At 40.5% G+C, this 18,800-nt stretch overlaps 1 protein-coding gene across 1 annotated transcript in view; it reads right to left on the minus strand.

Annotated features, from left to right (window-relative positions):
* The window catches only part of LOC128662655 (guanine nucleotide-binding protein G(i) subunit alpha-1), a 487,459-nt gene that overhangs the window by 189,882 nt on the left and 278,777 nt on the right, over positions 1–18,800 (minus strand). Inside the window, exon 3 of the mRNA XM_053716522.1 lies at positions 16,013–16,154. Coding sequence (XP_053572497.1) covers positions 16,013–16,154 — 142 coding nt within the window. The remainder of the gene's footprint in view (positions 1–16,012; positions 16,155–18,800) is intronic.

Below are 18,800 nucleotides of genomic sequence, written 5' to 3' on the forward strand. Positions count from 1 at the left end.
AAGTGTAAAGTTTTAGTGTCCACAACACAATGGGACACGTTGCAACTACGGATGCACCGAAATATCGTCCGCAGAAACATTTTGGCCGAAAATTGAATTTTTGGCTATTTCGTTTTTCGGGGGGTTTTTGCCTGTTATTTTCAGTAATATTATTGTGTAGTATATTTCTAATTTGAAGCTAGCATAGAGCTGCTGTTTGAGCTCATGACTTGACTTACTGTTTTGCATATAATAGTTTTCTAGGACTATACTTTATTTGGATAATTGGTATTAAAAAAAAAAAAAAAATGTAAATCTGATTTTGTTACAGAATTAAACAAAGAATAATACAGTATATTGATATTTAATATTGTTTTAAAGTAGGGATGCACCGAAATTTTGGTTGCAGAAACATTTTGGCCGAAAATGGTAAAAAAATAATAATTATTGTGTAGTATATTATTGTTTTAAGATATTTTTGTCCAATTTTAATTTCAATAAGTGTGGTTATTTATTTTATTGGTTTGCAGGTTTTCAATTCAGATTCATTCATTAAATATTCTAATTCTGCAAAAAAAAAAAAACAGAATTTATGCTTACCTGATAAATTACTTGTGGGATATTCTCTTCCCCAACAGGAAATGGCAAAAGAGTCCCAGCAAAGCTGGTCACATGATCCCTCCTAGGCTCCGCCCACCCCAGTCATTCGACCGACGGACAGGAGGAAATATATATAGGAGAAACCATATGATACCGTGGTGACTGTAGTTAGAGAAAATAATTCATCAGACCTGATTAAAAAAACCAGGGCGGGCCGTGGACCGGACACACCGTTGGAGAAAGTAATTTATCAGGTAAGCATAAATTCTGTTTTCTCCAACATAGGTGTGTCCGGTCCACGGCGTCATCCTTACTTGTGGGAACCAATACCAAAGCTTTAGGACACGGATGAAGGGAGGGAGCAAATCAGGTCACCTAAATGGAAGGCACCACGGCTTGCAAAACCTTTCTCCCAAAAATAGCCTCCGAAGAAGCAAAAGTATCAAATTTGTAAAATTTGGCAAAAGTGTGCAGTGAAGACCAAGTCGCTGCCTTACATATCTGGTCAACAGAAGCCTCGTTCTTGAAGGCCCATGTGGAAGCCACAGCCCTAGTGGAGTGAGCTGTGATTCTTTCAGGAGGCTGCCGTCCGGCAGTCTCATAAGCCAATCGGATAATGCTTTTAAGCCAAAAGGAAAGAGGTAGAAGTCGCTTTTTGACCTCTCCTTTTACCAGAATAAACAACAAACAAGGAAGATGTTTGTCTGAAATCTTTGGTAGCCTCTAAATAGAATTTTAGAGCACGGACTACGTCCAAATTGTGTAACAAACGTTCCTTCTTTGAAACTGGATTCGGACACAAAGAAGGTACAACTATCTCCTGGTTAATATTTTTGTTGGAAACAACTTTCGGAAGAAAACCAGGCTTAGTACGCAAAACCACCTTATCTGCATGGAACACCAGATAGGGCGGAGAACACTGCAGAGCAGATAACTCTGAAACTCTTCTAGCAGAAGAAATTGCAACCAAGAACAAAACTTTCCAAGATAATAACTTAATATCTACGGAATGTAAGGGTTCAAACGGAACCCCTTGAAGAACTGAAAGAACTAGATTTAAACTCCAGGGAGGAGTCAAAGGTCTATAAACAGGCTTGATCCTAACCAGAGCCTGAACAAATGCTTGAACATCTGGCATACCTGCCAGTCGTTTGTGTAGTAAGACAGATAAAGCAGAAATCTGTCCCTTAAGAGAACTTGCAGATAATCCTTTCTCCAAACCTTCTTGTAGAAAGGATAGAATCTTAGGAATCTTTATCTTGTTCCATGGCAATCCTTTGGATTCACACCAACAGATATATTTTTTCCATATTTTATGGTAAATTTTTCTAGTTACAGGCTTCCTAGCCTGAATCAGAGTATCTATTACAGAATCTGAAAATCCACGCTTTGATAAAATCAAGCGTTCAATCTCCAAGCCGTCAGCTGGAGGGAAACCAGATTCGGATGTTCGAATGGACCTTGAACAAGAAGGTCCTGTCTCAAAGGTAGCTTCCATGGTGGAGCCGATGACATATTCACCAGGTCTGCATACCAAGTCCTGCGTGGCCACGCAGGAGCTATCAAGATCACCGAAGCCCTCTCCTGAATGATCCTGGCTACCAGCCTGGGAATGAGAGGAAACGGTGGGAATACATAAGCTAGGTTGAAGGTCCAAGGTGCTACTAGTGCATCCACTAGAGTCGCCTTTGGATCCCTGGATCTGGACCCGTAGCAAGGAACCTTGAAGTTCTGACGAGACGCCATCAGATCCATGTCTGGAATGCCCCATAATTGAGTTATTTGGGAAAAGATTTCCGGATGGAGTTCCCACTCCCCCGGATGGAATGTCTGACGACTCAGAAAATCCGCTTCCCAATTTTCCACTCCTGGGATGTGGATTGCAGACAAGTGGCAGGAGTGATCCTCTGCCCATTGAATTATTTTGGTCACTTCTTCCATCGCCAGGGAACTCCTTGTTCCCCCCTGATGATTGATATATGCGACAGTCGTCATGTTGTCTGATTGAAACCTTATGAATTTGGCCTTTGCTAGTTGAGGCCAAGCTTTGAGAGCATTGAATATCGCTCTCAGTTCCAGAATGTTTATCAGGAGAAGAGATTCTTCCAGAGACCATAGACCCTGAGCTTTCAGGGGTTCCCAGACCGCGCCCCAGCCCACCAGGCTGGCGTCGGTCGTGACAATGACCCACTCCGGTCTGCGGAAGCTCATTCCCTGTGACAGATTGTCCAGGGTCAGCCACCAACGGAGTGAATCTCTGGTCTTTTGATCTACTTGAATCGTCGGAGACAAGTCTGAATAATCCCCATTCCACTGACTGAGCATGCACAGTTGTAATGGTCTTAGATGAATTCGTGCAAAAGGAACTATGTCCATTGCTGCAACCATCAATCCTATTACTTCCATGCACTGTGCTATGGAAGGACGAAGAACAGAATGAAGTACTTGACAAGAGCTTAGAATTTTTGATTTTCTGACCTCTGTCAGAAAAATCCTCATTTCTAAGGAATCTATTATTGTTCCCAAGAAGGGAACTCTTGTTGACGGGGACAGAGAACTCTTTTCTTTGTTCACCTTCCATCCGTGAGATCTGAGAAAGGCTAGGACGATGTCCGTATGAGCCTTTGCATTTGACAGAGACGACGCTTGAATCAGGATGTCGTCCAAGTAAGGTACTACTGCAATGCCCCTTGGTCTTAGAACCGCTAGAAGGGACCCTAGTACCTTTGTGAAAATCATCCTTGGAGCAGTGGCTAATCCGAATGGAAGTGCCACAAACTGGTAATGCTTGTCCAGAAAGGCGAACCTTAGGAACTGATGATGTTCCTTGTGGATAGGAATATGTAGGTACGCATCCTTTAAATCCACGGTAGTCATAAATTGATTTTCCTGGATAGTAGGTAGGATCGTTCGAATAGTTTCCATTTTGAACGATGGAACCTTGAGAAATTTGTTTAGGATCTTGAGATCCAAAATTGGTCTGAATGTTCCCTCTTTTTTGGGAACTATGAACAGGTTGGAATAAAAACCCATCCCTTGTTCTCTTATTGGAACTGGATGAATCACTCCCATTTTTAACAGGTCTTCTACACAATGTAAGAATGCCTGTCTTTTTATTTGGTTTGAAGATAATTGAGACCTGTGGAACCTTCCCCTTGGGGGTAGTTCCTTGAATTCCAGGAGATAACCTTGAGAAACTATTTCTAGCGCCCAAGGATCCTGAACATCTCTTGCCCAAGCCTGAGCAAAGAGAGAAAGTCTGCCCCCCACCAGATCCGGTCCCGGATCGGGGGCCATCCCTTCATGCTGTTTTGGTAGCAGTGGTAGGCTTCTTGGCCTGCTTACCCTTGTTCCAGCCTTGCATTGGTCTCCAGGCTGGTTTGGGTTGTGAAGAATTACCCTCTTGCTTAGAGGATGTAGAATTAGAGGCTGGTCCGTTTCTGCGAAAGGGACGAAAATTAGGCTTATTTTTAGCCTTAAAAGACCTATCCTGTGGGAGGGCGTGGCCCTTTCCCCCAGTGATGTCTGAAATAATCTCTTTCAAATCAGGTCCAAATAATGTTTTACCCTTGAAAGGAATGTTAAGCAATTTTGTCTTGGAAGACGCATCCGCTGACCAAGACTTTAGCCAAAGCGCTCCGCTTTGAAAGCACAACTATCTTCGATAGGAATAGTAGTGCGTTTGTTTAGAGTAGAAACCGCCCCCTCGACCTTGGGGACTGTCTGCCATAAGTCCTTTCTGGGGTCGACTATAGGAAATAATTTCTTAAATATAGGGGGGGGAACAAAAGGTATGCCGGGCCTTTCCCACTCCTTATTTACTATGTCCGCCACCCGCTTGGGTATAGGAAAAGCGTCGGGGGGCACCGGAACCTCTAGGAACTTGTCCATCTTACATAACTTCTCTGGAATGACCAAATTGTCACAATCATCCAGAGTAGATAATACCTCCTTAAGCAGTGCGCAGAGATGTTCTAATTTAAATTTAAATGTCACAACATCAGGTTCAGCTTGTTGAGAAATCTTTCCTGAATCTGAAATTTCTCCCTCAGACAAAACCTCCCTCATGGCCCCTTCAGATTGGTGTGAGGGTATGACAGAACAATTATCATCAGCGTCCTCTTGCTCTTCAGTGTTTAAAACAGAGCAATCGCGCTTTCTTTGATAAGTAGGCATTTTGGATAAAATAGAGTTATCCATTACAGCCGTTAATTGTTGCATGGTAATAAGAATTGCCGCACTAGATGTACTAGGGGCCTCTTGTGTGGGCAAAACTGGTGTAGACACAGAAGGGGATGATGTAGTATCATGTTTACTCCCCTCATTTGAGGAATCATCTTGGGCAATATCATTATCTGTGGCATTACTGTCCTTACTTTGTTTGGACACTATGGCACAATTATCACATAAATTTAAATGGGGAGACACCTTGGCTTTCATACATATAGAACATAGCTTATCTGATGGTACAGACATGTTAAACAGGCTTAAACTTGTCAACAAAGCACAAAAAACGTTTTAAAATAAAACCGTTACTGTCACTTTAAATTTCAAACTGAAAACACTTTATTACTGAATATGTGAAAAAGTATGAAGGAATTGTTCAAAATTCACCAAAATTTCACCACAGTGTCTTAAAGCATTAAAAGTATTGCACACCAAATTTCAGAGCTTTAACCCTTAAATTAACGGAACCGGAGCCGTTTTTACATTTAACCCCTATACAGTCCCAGCTATATGCTTTGCTGAGACCCAACCAAGCCCAGAGGGGAATACGATACCAAATGATGCCTTCTATAAGCTTTTTCAGTGATTCTTAGCTCCTCACACATGCATCTGCATGCCTTGCTCTCCAAAAACAACTGCGCATTAGTGGCGCGAAAATGAGGCTCTGTCTATAACTAGAAAAGGCCCCCATCTGAAAAAGGTGTCCAACACAGTGCCTGCCGTTTTTCTAAACAATCCCCAAGATTATAATAACCATTAATAGTTAGAATCTGCATAATATGCCTAGTAAAGCAATCGTTTTAGCCCAGAAAAAACAGAATTTATGTTTACCTGATAAATTACTTTCTCCAACGGTGTGTCCGGTCCACGGCGTCATCCTTACTTGTGGGATATTCTCTTCCCCAACAGGAAATGGCAAAGAGCCCAGCAAAGCTGGTCACATGATCCCTCCTAGGCTCCGCCTACCCCAGTCATTCGACCGACGTTAAGGAGGAATATTTGCATAGGAGAAACCATATGGTACCGTGGTGACTGTAGTTAAAGAAAATAAATTATCAGACCTGATTAAAAAAACCAGGGCGGGCCGTGGACCGGACACACCGTTGGAGAAAGTAATTTATCAGGTAAACATAAATTCTGTTTTCTCCAACATAGGTGTGTCCGGTCCACGGCGTCATCCTTACTTGTGGGAACCAATACCAAAGCTTTAGGACACGGATGAAGGGAGGGAGCAAATCAGGTCACCTAAATGGAAGGCACCACGGCTTGCAAAACCTTTCTCCCAAAAATAGCCTCAGAAGAAGCAAAAGTATCAAACTTGTAAAATTTGGTAAAAGTGTGCAGTGAAGACCAAGTCGCTGCCCTACATATCTGATCAACAGAAGCCTCGTTCTTGAAGGCCCATGTGGAAGCCACAGCCCTAGTGGAATGAGCTGTGATTCTTTCGGGAGGCTGCCGTCCGGCAGTCTCGTAAGCCAATCTGATGATGCTTTTAATCCAAAAAGAGAGAGAGGTAGAAGTTGCTTTTTGACCTCTCCTTTTACCGGAATAAACAACAAACAAGGAAGATGTTTGTCTAAAATCCTTTGTAGCATCTAAATAGAATTTTAGAGCGCGAACAACATCCAAATTGTGCAACAGACGTTCCTTCTTTGAAACTGGTTTCGGACACAGAGAAGGTACGATAATCTCCTGGTTAATGTTTTTGTTAGAAACAACTTTTAGAAGAAAACCAGGTTTAGTACGTAAAACCACCTTATCTGCATGAAACACCAGATAAGGAGGAGAACACTGCAGAGCAGATAATTCTGAAACTCTTCTGGCAGAAGAAATTGCAACTAAAAACAAAACTTTCCAAGATAATAACTTAATATCAACGGAATGCAAGGGTTCAAACGGAACCCCCTGAAGAACTGAAAGAACTAAATTGAGACTCCAAGGAGGAGTCAAAGGTTTGTAAACAGGCTTAATTCTAACCAGAGCCTGAACAAAGGCTTGAACATCTGGCACAGCAGCCAGTTTTTTGTGAAGTAACACCGACAAGGCAGAAATCTGTCCCTTCAGGGAACTTGCAGATAAACCCTTTTCCAATCCTTCTTGAAGGAAGGATAGAATCCTAGGAATCTTAACCTTGTCCCAAGGGAATCCTTTAGATTCACACCAACAGATATATTTTTTCCAAATTTTGTGGTAAATCTTTCTAGTTACAGGCTTTCTGGCCTGAACAAGAGTATCGATAACAGAATCTGAGAACCCTCGCTTCGATAAAATCAAGCGTTCAATCTCCAAGCAGTCAGCTGGAGTGAAACCAGATTCGGATGTTCGAACGGACCCTGAACAAGAAGGTCTCGTCTCAAAGGTAGCTTCCAAGGTGGAGCCGATGACATATTCACCAGATCTGCATACCAAGTCCTGCGTGGCCACGCAGGAGCTATCAAGATCACCGACGCCCTCTCCTGATTGATCCTGGCTACCAGCCTGGGGATGAGAGGAAACGGCGGGAACACATAAGCTAGTTTGAAGGTCCAAGGTGCTACTAGTGCATCCACTAGAGCCGCCTTGGGATCCCTGGATCTGGACCTGTAGCAAGGAACCTTGAAGTTCTGACGAGAGGCCATCAGATCCATGTCTGGAATGCCCCACAGCTGAGTGACTTGGGCAAAGATTTCCGGATGGAGTTCCCACTCCCCCGGATGCAATGTCTGACGACTCAGAAAGTCCGCTTCCCAATTTTCCACTCCTGGGATGTGGATAGACAGGTGGCAGGAGTGAGACTCCGCCCATAGAATGATTTTGGTCACTTCTTCCATCGCTAGGGAACTCCTTGTTCCCCCCTGATGGTTGATGTACGCAACAGTTGTCATGTTGTCTGATTGAAACCGTATGAACTTGGTCCTCGCTAGCTGAGGCCAAGCCTTGAGAGCATTGAATATCGCTCTCAGTTCCAGAATGTTTATCGGTAGAAGAGATTCTTCCCGAGACCAAAGACCCTGAGCTTTCAGGGATCCCCAGACCGCGCCCCAGCCCATCAGACTGGCGTCGGTCGTGACAATGACCCACTCTGGTCTGCGGAATGTCATCCCTTGTGACAGGTTGTCCAGGGACAGCCACCAACGGAGTGAATCTCTGGTCCTTTGATTTACTTGTATCTTTGGAGACAAGTCTGTATAGTCCCCATTCCACTGACTGAGCATGCACAGTTGTAATGGTCTTAGATGAATGCGCGCAAAAGGAACTATGTCCATTGCCGCTACCATCAACCCGATCACTTCCATGCACTGAGCTATGGAAGGAAGAGGAACGGAATGAAGTATCCGACAAGAGTCTAGAAGTTTTGTTTTTCTGGCCTCTGTCAGAAAAATCCTCATTTCTAAGGAGTCTATTATTGTTCCCAAGAAGGGAACCCTTGTTGACGGGGATAGAGAACTCTTTTCCACGTTCACTTTCCATCCGTGAGATCTGAGAAAGGCCAGGACAATGTCCGTGTGAGCCTTTGCTTGAAGAAGGGACGACGCTTGAATCAGAATGTCGTCCAAGTAAGGTACTACAGCAATGCCCCTTGGTCTTAGCACAGCTAGAAGGGACCCTAGTACCTTTGTGAAAACCCTTGGAGCAGTGGCCAATCCGAAAGGAAGCGCCACGAACTGGTAATGTTTGTCCAGGAATGCGAACCTTAGGAACCGATGATGTTCCTTGTGGATAGGAATATGTAGATACGCATCCTTTAAATCCACCGTGGTCATGAATTGACCTTCCTGGATGGAAGGAAGAATAGTTCGAATGGTTTCCATCTTGAACGATGGAACCTTGAGAAACTTGTTTAAGATCTTGAGATCTAAGATTGGTCTGAACGTTCCCTCTTTTTTGGGAACTATGAACAGATTGGAGTAGAACCCCATCCCTTGTTCTCTTAATGGAACAGGATGAATCACTCCCATTTTTAACAGGTCTTCTACACAATGTAAGAATGCCTGTCTTTTTATGTGGTCTGAAGACAACTGAGACCTGTGGAACCTCCCCCTTGGGGGAAGTCCCTTGAATTCCAGAAGATAACCTTGGGAGACTATTTCTAGCGCCCAAGGATCCAGAACATCTCTTGCCCAAGCCTGAGCGAAGAGAGAGAGTCTGCCCCCCACCAGATCCGGTCCCGGATCGGGGGCCAACATTTCATGCTGTCTTGGTAGCAGTGGCAGGTTTCTTGGCCTGCTTTCCCTTGTTCCAGCCTTGCATTGGTCTCCAAGCTGGCTTGGCTTGAGAAGTATTACCCTCTTGCTTAGAGGACGTAGCACCTTGGGCTGGTCCGTTTCTACGAAAGGGACGAAAATTAGGTTTATTTTTGGCCTTGAAAGGCCGATCCTGAGGAAGGGCGTGGCCCTTACCCCCAGTGATATCAGAGATAATCTCTTTCAAGTCAGGGCCAAACAGCGTTTTCCCCTTGAAAGGAATGTTAAGTAGCTTGTTCTTGGAAGACGCATCAGCCGACCAAGATTTCAACCAAAGCGCTCTGCGCGCCACAATAGCAAACCCAGAATTCTTAGCCGCTAACCTAGCCAATTGCAAAGTGGCGTCTAGGGTGAAAGAATTAGCCAATTTGAGAGCATTGATTCTGTCCATAATCTCCTCCAAAGGAGGAGAATCACTATCGACCGCCTTTATCAGATCATCAAACCAGAAACATGCGGCTGTAGCGACAGGGACAATGCATGAAATAGGTTGTAGAAGGTAACCTTGCTGAACAAACATCTTTTTAAGCAAACCTTCTAATTTTTTATCCATAGGATCTTTGAAAGCACAACTATCCTCTATGGGTATAGTGGTGCGTTTGTTTAAAGTGGAAACCGCTCCCTCGACCTTGGGGACTGTCTGCCATAAGTCCTTTCTGGGGTCGACCATAGGAAACAATTTTTTAAATATGGGGGGAGGGACGAAAGGAATACCGGGCCTTTCCCATTCTTTATTAACAATGTCCGCCACCCGCTTGGGTATAGGAAAAGCATCTGGGAGCCCCGGCACCTCTAGGAACTTGTCCATTTTACATAGTTTCTCTGGGATGACCAACTTGTCACAATCATCCAGAGTGGATAATACCTCCTTAAGCAGAATGCGGAGATGTTCCAACTTAAATTTAAATGCAATCACATCAGGTTCAGCCTGTTGAGAAATGTTCCCTGAATCAGTAATTTCTCCCTCAGACAAAACCTCCCTGGCCCCATCAGACTGGGTTAGAGGCCCTTCAGAAATATTATTATCAGCGTCGTCATGCTCTTCAGTATCTAAAACAGAGCAGCCGCGCTTACGCTGATAAGTGTTCATTTTGGCTAAAATGTTTTTGACAGAATTATCCATTACAGCCGTTAATTGTTGCATAGTAAGGAGTATTGGCGCGCTAGATGTACTAGGGGCCTCCTGAGTGGGCAAGACTCGTGTAGACGAAGGAGGGAATGATGCAGTACCATGCTTACTCCCCTCACTTGAGGAATCATCTTGGGCATCATTGTCATTTTCACATAAATCACATTTATTTAAATGAATAGGAATTCTGGCTTCCCCACATTCAGAACACAGTCTATCTGGTAGTTCAGACATGTTAAACAGGCATAAACTTGATAACAAAGTACAAAAAACGTTTTAAAATAAAACCGTTACTGTCACTTTAAATTTTAAACTGAACACACTTTATTACTGCAATTGCGAAAAAACATGAAGGAATTGTTCAAAATTCACCAAATTTTCACCACAGTGTCTTAAAGCCTTAAAAGTATTGCACACCAAATTTGGAAGCTTTAACCCATAAAATAACGGAACCGGAGCCGTTTTGAACTTTAACCCCTTTACAGTCCCTGGTATCTGCTTTGCTGAGACCCAACCAAGCCCAAAGGGGAATACGATACCAAATGACGCCTTCAGAAAGTCCTTTCTAAGTATCAGAGCTCCTCTCACATGCGACTGCATGCCATGCCTCTCAAAAACAAGTGCGCAACACCGGCGCGAAAATGAGGCTCTGCTTATGCTTTGGGAAAGCCCCTAAAGAATAAGGTGTCTAATACAGTGCCTGCCGATATCAATATATCAAAATACCCAGATAAAATGATTCCTCAAGGCTAAATATATGTTAATAATGAATCGATTTAGCCCAAATAAAGTCTACAGTCTTAATAAGCCCTTGTGAAGCCCTTATTTACGATCGTAATAAACATGGCTTACCGGATCCCATAGGGAAAATGACAGCTTCCAGCATTACATCGTCTTGTTAGAATGTGTCATACCTCAAGCAGCAAGAGACTGCACACTGTTCCCCCAACTGAAGTTAATTGCTCTCAACAGTCCTGTGTGGAACAGCCATGGATTTTAGTGACGGTTGCTAAAATCATTTTCCTCATACAAACAGAAATCTTCATCTCTTTTCTGTTTCTGAGTAAATAGTACATACCAGCACTATTTCAAAATAACAAACTCTTGATTGAATAATAAAAACTACAGTTAAACACTAAAAAACTCTAAGCCATCTCCGTGGAGATGTTGCCTGTACAACGGCAAAGAGAATGACTAGGGTAGGCGGAGCCTAGGAGGGATCATGTGACCAGCTTTGCTGGGCTCTTTGCCATTTCCTGTTGGGGAAGAGAATATCCCACAAGTAAGGATGACGCCGTGGACCGGACACACCTATGTTGGAGAAATGTCTACCAGTTTTTTAAGCCCTTTTGAAGCCCTTTATTCTTTTATTTAACTAAGAAAATGGCTTACCGGTCCCCATGAGGGGAAATGACAGCCTTCCAGCATTACAAGGTCTTGTTAGAAATATGGCCAGTCATACCTTAAGCAGAAAAGTCTGCTAACTGTTTCCCCCAACTGAAGTTACTTCATCTCAACAGTCCTGTGTGGAAACAGCAATCGATTTTAGTAACTTCTGCTAAAATCATCTTCCTCTTACAAACAGAAATCTTCATCTTTTTTCTGTTTCAGAGTAAATAGTACATACCAGCACTATTTTAAAATAACAAACACTTGATAGAAGAATAAAAACTACATTTAAACACCAAAAAACTCTTAACCATCTCCGTGGAGATGTTGCCTGTGCAACGGCAAAGAGAATGACTAGGGTGGGCGGAGCCTAGGAGGGATCATGTGACCAGCTTTGCTGGGACTCTTTGCCATTTCCTGTTGGGGAAGAGAATATCCCACAAGTAAGGATGACGCCGTGGACCGGACACACCTATGTTGGAGAAATATATATATATATTTTGTAATGATATGGGGAAAAAAAAAAAAGACATCTCCGGTTTCAGTTAATTTTCGGCTTTGGGTTTCGGTCCATCAATAGTTGCAACCTAGGTTTCCTTCTCTGCTGAGACCAGTTAGGAACCATTATAAATGGGTCATAAGAGTGTGCAACCAATGGTTATGTGGAATATATATAAAAAAAAAAAGTGTTAAAGGGATATGCTCTGAGACAAAAACTTTTCAACTCATTAAAAACCATCTCAAATTGGTCTCAGCAGGAGAGAACATAACAGGCTTTTTTAACTTGCTTTGTTTTGATAAATTGTTATGTATAGCATTTTCTTAGGGTACACCGTACCTTTAAGACTAATCTGTACTTTCAATTTTAACAACAATTGGAAAGCTCACAATTTTCGGAATTAAAATAACAGCAAATTAATGAAAATATACTGCCAAGTGTTTCATTGTGTATTATTAAACATGTTATATTAAATACATTGTATATACAATCTCAGTGTTTAATGTTCCTTACAGTACCAACCCATTTATGTATGCTTAAACAGCCAATCGGTGCCCTGCATCTCTGACACACTGTAGGGCCCGGTGCAGGCAGTGAGTAATCAGAGCTGGTACAAATATAGAACAGTTATTGTTTCAGTTAAATCTCTCCTTAAATCAGAGACAAATAAAACTAACTGTGTTCTCCACAGAAAACTTTGCCAGTCGGGTGTAATACTTTGCAATTTTATAACATTTTCTGTTATTTATAAATGGTACTTAAGTTATTCAAAGCACGAATTGCATAATTTAACATACATTGATTATTGATAATTTGTGCAGCAAACGTTAAAAAAAATAAAAAAATAATATTAGCTAATTTTAGCTTAAAAAGGGATATTCCAGCTAAAATTGGAACCCAAATGGATCCATTTCAGTTTTGAATAGAAACATTTCTGTAATATACATGCATTAGCAAAAATCCTTCTAATAAAAGATATAGCTGTTTCAAAAGTGTATTTAAAGGGACACTGAACCCAAATTTTTTCTTTCGTGATTCAGATAGAGCATGACATTTTAAGCAACTTTCTAATTTACTCCTATTATCAATTTTTCTTTATTCTCTTGGTATCTTTATTTGAAATGCAAGAATGTAAGTTTAGATGCCAGCCCATGTTTGGTGACCAACCTGGGTTGTTCTTGCTGATTGGTGGATAATTTCTTCCACCAATAAAAAAAAAGTGCTGTCCAAAGTCTAAACCAAAAAAAGCTTAGATGCCTTATTTTTCAAATAAAGATAGCAAGAGAATGAAGAAAAATTGATAATAGGAGTAAATTAGAAAGTTGCTTAAAATTGCATGCTCTATCTGAATCATGAAAGAATAAATTTGGGTTCAGTGTCCCTTTAAGTATGCACCGTGCACCAGCATTTTAAACACAGCACTTGCTCAGAGAGTCTAAGGTGCTTGTACCATCTGGTAATGACTCAATTTGTTAATTGCTGATATGATACATGCCCCACTGGTGCATCTAGCAGCTGCAGTATTTAAAATGCTGATGCAGTGACAATATCTAGTTATGATTCACATGCACGTGCAGAGGAATAGGTTAGCACTAAAACAGTGAAAACTTTTACTAGAAGCATTTTTGCCAATACATGTATATTGCAAATAGGTTTCTATTCAAAGATGCAATTAATCTATGTGCATCTAAATTTTGACCGGAATATCCCTTTAATATTGGCTTAAATTTTAGCTGGGTGGTCAGTGAAGTCAGCAGTTTGGTGCACCCGCTAAATAGGTCCTGTGGAGAACACTTCTGTAGTTTCTACAGATGTTGAAAATCAAGCATTAATTACATATATTATCGCTAGTGTTTCTTAGAAAAAACAAATGTCCTACATGCTTTTTGTCCGATACCCTAATTTTAAATTCAGGAACCAGCAATAAAATAGAGGAACAATCTTTTTTTTTTTAAAGACCAGACAAGGATATTAGTATATAGATATTTAGTTTTATTCTTCATTTGTATAATTTTTGCCAAAGTATTTTCATTAGCAATACAAAATGAATCAGCATTTCCCAACATAATAGATAGAAAATAAAAACCAATTAACTAATGATTGGATGTTGTATTTGTTCATTTGTTTTTGTTTTTTCGAATTTTTGCACATCTATTAGACCAACAGATAAACTAAAAAAATGTTAGGAGGCAGGAGTACTATTTTAGGAGCTGTGATTCCAAGACATCCATAATTTGCCAAGTTCAGTTAGACATATTATTAAAGAACACTCTAACATAAAAACACCCTGAATATTAAAGGGACAGTATACTGTAAAATAGTTTTTCCCTTAATGTGTTTACAATTGCTTTTTTACCAACTGCAGAGTAAAAAATGTATGAAAATTAGCTTTTTAAGATTTATTTCTGTATATTAAAGCTCTGATTTTGTGTTTTGAAGCCACAGCCTAATAAAATAGGTTGAGCTTGCAGGTATAATCAGATCTCATTACTGTACCACATTGTGCACATATACCTGCTTCTTTATCTTATATCTGTCCTTAAAACAATCACCAATACTTTGAGAGAACAATAGAAAATCAACATTTTATTACCTTATCTCTGCTTTATCACACTGGGAGTGTAATTTCTTCTGCTGGCTGTGTTTACAAAGCTTATCTATAGCTGGTACGCGCGGCCACAAACTTTGAGAATAGGTGGGGATACCACATGCTAAATTAACAATTTCAAATGCCAATATAAGGGTAAAGGAGCTACTTGTAAACAATTTAATACACTCCAGCAGGTAAAGTGGATCATTGGGAACAAATTAAAGGGGAGAAAATTTTTGAGTAAACTGTCCCTTTAAGGTCTTGAGTGACAGCAATTAATGATCTGTTGTATTGTAGGAAGGAGGGGTTAATTTGGGTTGGATTATGTGCCTACTAAAGGGACATAGAACTCAATTTTCCTTTCATGATTCAGACAGAGCATACAATTTTAAACAACTTTCTAATTTACTTCTATTATCATATTGTCTGTTTTCTTGTTATTTGTTGAAAAGCAGAGATGTAAGCTCAGGAGTGTGCAGTGTCTTCAGCACTCTATGGAAGCAGTTTTGCAACAATGTTATACATTAGCAAGAGCACTAGATGGCAGCACTATTTCCTGTCATGTAGTGCTTCAGATATCTGTTCAACAAAGAATAACATAAGAAAACAAAGCAACTTGGAAACTTTTTTTTCTTAAATTGTATTCTCTATCTAAATCATGAAAGAAAACGTTTGTGTTGCATGTCCTTTTAAGGTATAGGAATAAGGGAGCTTGAGGCCTGGTGATGTTAAATCCTTTATACCCATACTCTCCCAATTGTCACATCTGAGCAAGCAATCCTGTCTGTGACCAAATTGGTGTAAGTGCCAGGTTTTGTTAAACAGTGCATGACAAACTGGTGGCAGCGGTTGGATTATTTAGCCATGTCTGCGATAAACTGGTGAAAAATGCAGGACAATTAGACCCTTCTGTCTGTGATAGGTTACAATACAAGACACCACATTTTCTTAAAGGATCACTCAATACAATGGAATTGCATAATTAACAAGTGCATAATAAAGAGACAATTTATAATTTACAAGACAATTTATAATTTACAACACCTACTCTTAATTTCAAATAAGCAATAGATTTTTTTTCTGACAAATTTATTTTTTCTCCCATTTTCTGGTCCCCTGTATCATGTGACAGACATCAGCCAATCAGACTAGTATACGTATACCCTGTGAGCTTGTGCACATGCTCAGTAGGATCATGTTCCCCACAAAATTTGCATACATTTTTTTTTTGATAATTGAAGTAAATTGTAAAGTATCTTAAAACGTCATGTTATATCTGAATCATAAAAGTTTTGACTTGAGTGTCCCTTTAAACAGGTATCACACTTGCAATATTTCACATAAACTTGCATTCTGTGATATGTCATTGTACTTACAGCTCGTGTTGGGTCTCCAAAGTCTATCTTCAATCTTCCCATTGCTCTAATGATGGCAATAATTGACTGTATAGTGTTACTGTATACAACAGCCTTGTACTGTTTACATTCTTCTTCTGAATAGCCTGCTTCATGTATAATTCTACAAGGGAAAGAGACAGTTTAGATAAAGTGAATATTGGATCTAAAAAGTAAGTCATATAACATATGACCAACATATGTTTCAACCCTAAGGAGCAGTTTGTAATGTACAGAGATGATAAACTGCTGCAGATTTGTATTTCTGCACATGATAGAAATTACAAATCTACTAGATCAACGCATCAAAATGTTTTGTTTTAAACTAAAAAATATGCACCTTTACAGAAACAAACCTTTGAATAATAATTTGAAGCTGCAGTCATTTAAGAGACATTCCCAAAGGCAGAACTTTTCTCCACTTTCTGCAATGAGATTATTATAGTGACAATATTTTTGTGCAGATCATTTTGCAATAAAATAAAACGTTAAATTAGGCAGTTACACTAAAGCACCAGTTCAATATTGCAGTGTATTGTTTTACTGGAGAATAAAGCATTTTTTAGTTTTATAATATAGTGCAGTAGTTGAAAATTGCATTGCAAATTATCTGCAAATTATCTGCAAAGAAAAAAATAAAATGTTGTTAAGTTTTTAAAATGTTTTGTGAAAAAATCCCTGGGAGTCAGTCAACAGTAAATGCACTGCTGCTCAATATTTTACTGTTCTCTTCAAACATCACTTTGTTTTTGATGCACTATGTTAAGGAAGACATACTCAGTGTAGCCAGAGCACAGCACTGTTTGAAGATAACAGCCTGATGCAGACCAGCGCTGCAAAGTGAAAGAGCCAACAGTCCAACAGTTCCTGCATACGTCCTGTTCTTTCTATAGACATGCTGCATTTTCTGGGATGACATCTCAGATCACAGCATGTTCTGCCTTGGCAGAGACATTAAAGGGACTGTCTAGTCCAAAATAAACTTTCATAATTCAAATAGGGCATGTCATTTTAAACAACTTCCCAATTTATTTGTATCCCTAATTTTGCTTTGTTCTCTTTGTATTATTCGTTGAAAGCTAAACCTAGGTATTCTCATATGCTAATTTCTTAGACCTTGAAGGCCACCTCTAATCTGAATGCATTTTGACTACTGGAGAGCGTTGGTTCATGTGTGTCATATAGATAGCATTGAGCTCATGCACGTGAAGTTACCTAGGAGTTAGCAATGATTGGCTAAAATGCAAGTCTGTCAAAATAACGGAAATAAGGCGCAGTTTGCAGAGGCATAGATACAAGGTAAACACAGAGGTAAAACATATATTAATATAACTGTGTTGGTTATGCAAAACTGGGGAATGGGTAAAAAAGGGATTATATATCTTTTTAAACAACAACAATTCCGGTGTTTACTGTCCCTTTAAATAATACTGTTTCTTTGTTGCATATAAGAGAGGGAAAACAGAATTTATGTTTACCTGATAAATTACTTTCTCCAACGGTGTGTCCGGTCCACGGCGTCATCCTTACTTGTGGGATATTCTCTTCCCCAACAGGAAATGGCAAAGAGCCCAGCAAAGCTGGTCACATGATCCCTCCTAGGCTCCGCCTACCCCAGTCATTCGACCGACGTTAAGGAGGAATATTTGCATAGGAGAAACCATATGATACCGTGGTGACTGTAGTTAAAGAAAATAAATTATCAGACCTGATTAAAAAATCAGGGCGGGCCGTGGACCGGACACACCGTTGGAGAAAGTAATTTATCAGGTAAACATAAATTCTGTTTTCTCCAACATAGGTGTGTCCGGTCCACGGCGTCATCCTTACTTGTGGGAACCAATACCAAAGCTTTAGGACACGGATGATGGGAGGGAGCAAATCAGGTCACCTAGATGGAAGGCACCACGGCTTGCAAAACCTTTCTCCCAAAAATAGCCTCAGAAGAAGCAAAAGTATCAAACTTGTAAAATTTGGTAAAAGTGTGCAGTGAAGACCAAGTCGCTGCCCTACATATCTGATCAACAGAAGCCTCGTTCTTGAAGGCCCATGTGGAAGCCACAGCCCTAGTGGAATGAGCTGTGATTCTTTCGGGAGGCTGCCGTCCGGCAGTCTCGTAAGCCAATCTGATGATGCTTTTAATCCAAAAAGAGAGAGAGGTAGAAGTTGCTTTTTGACCTCTCCTTTTACCGGAATAAACAACAAACAAGGAAGATGTTTGTCTAAAATCCTTTGTAGCATCTAAATAGAATTTTAGAGCGCGAACAACATCCAAATTGTGCAACAAACGTTCCTTCTTCGAAACTGGTTTCGGACACAGAGAAGGTACGATAATCTCCTGGTTAATGTTTTTGTTAGAAACAACTTTTGGAAGAAAACCAGGTTTAGTACGTAAAACCACCTTATCTGCATGGAACACCAGATAAGGAGGAGAACACTGCAGAGCAGATAATTCTGAAACTCTTCTAGCAGAAGAAATTGCAACCAAAAACAAAACTTTCCAAGATAATAACTTAATATCAACGGAATGTAAGGGTTCAAACGGAACCCCCTGAAGAACTGAAAGAACTAAGTTGAGACTCCAAGGAGGAGTCAAAGGTTTGTAAACAGGCTTGATTCTAACCAGAGCCTGAACAAAGGCTTGAACATCTGGCACAGCTGCCAGCTTTTTGTGAAGTAACACAGACAAGGCAGAAATCTGTCCCTTCAGGGAACTTGCAGATAATCCTTTTTCCAATCCTTCTTGAAGGAAGGATAGAATCTTAGGAAT

Source organism: Bombina bombina, chromosome 6 (assembly GCF_027579735.1).
Source record: "Bombina bombina isolate aBomBom1 chromosome 6, aBomBom1.pri, whole genome shotgun sequence".
NCBI lineage: Eukaryota > Metazoa > Chordata > Amphibia > Anura > Bombinatoridae > Bombina > Bombina bombina.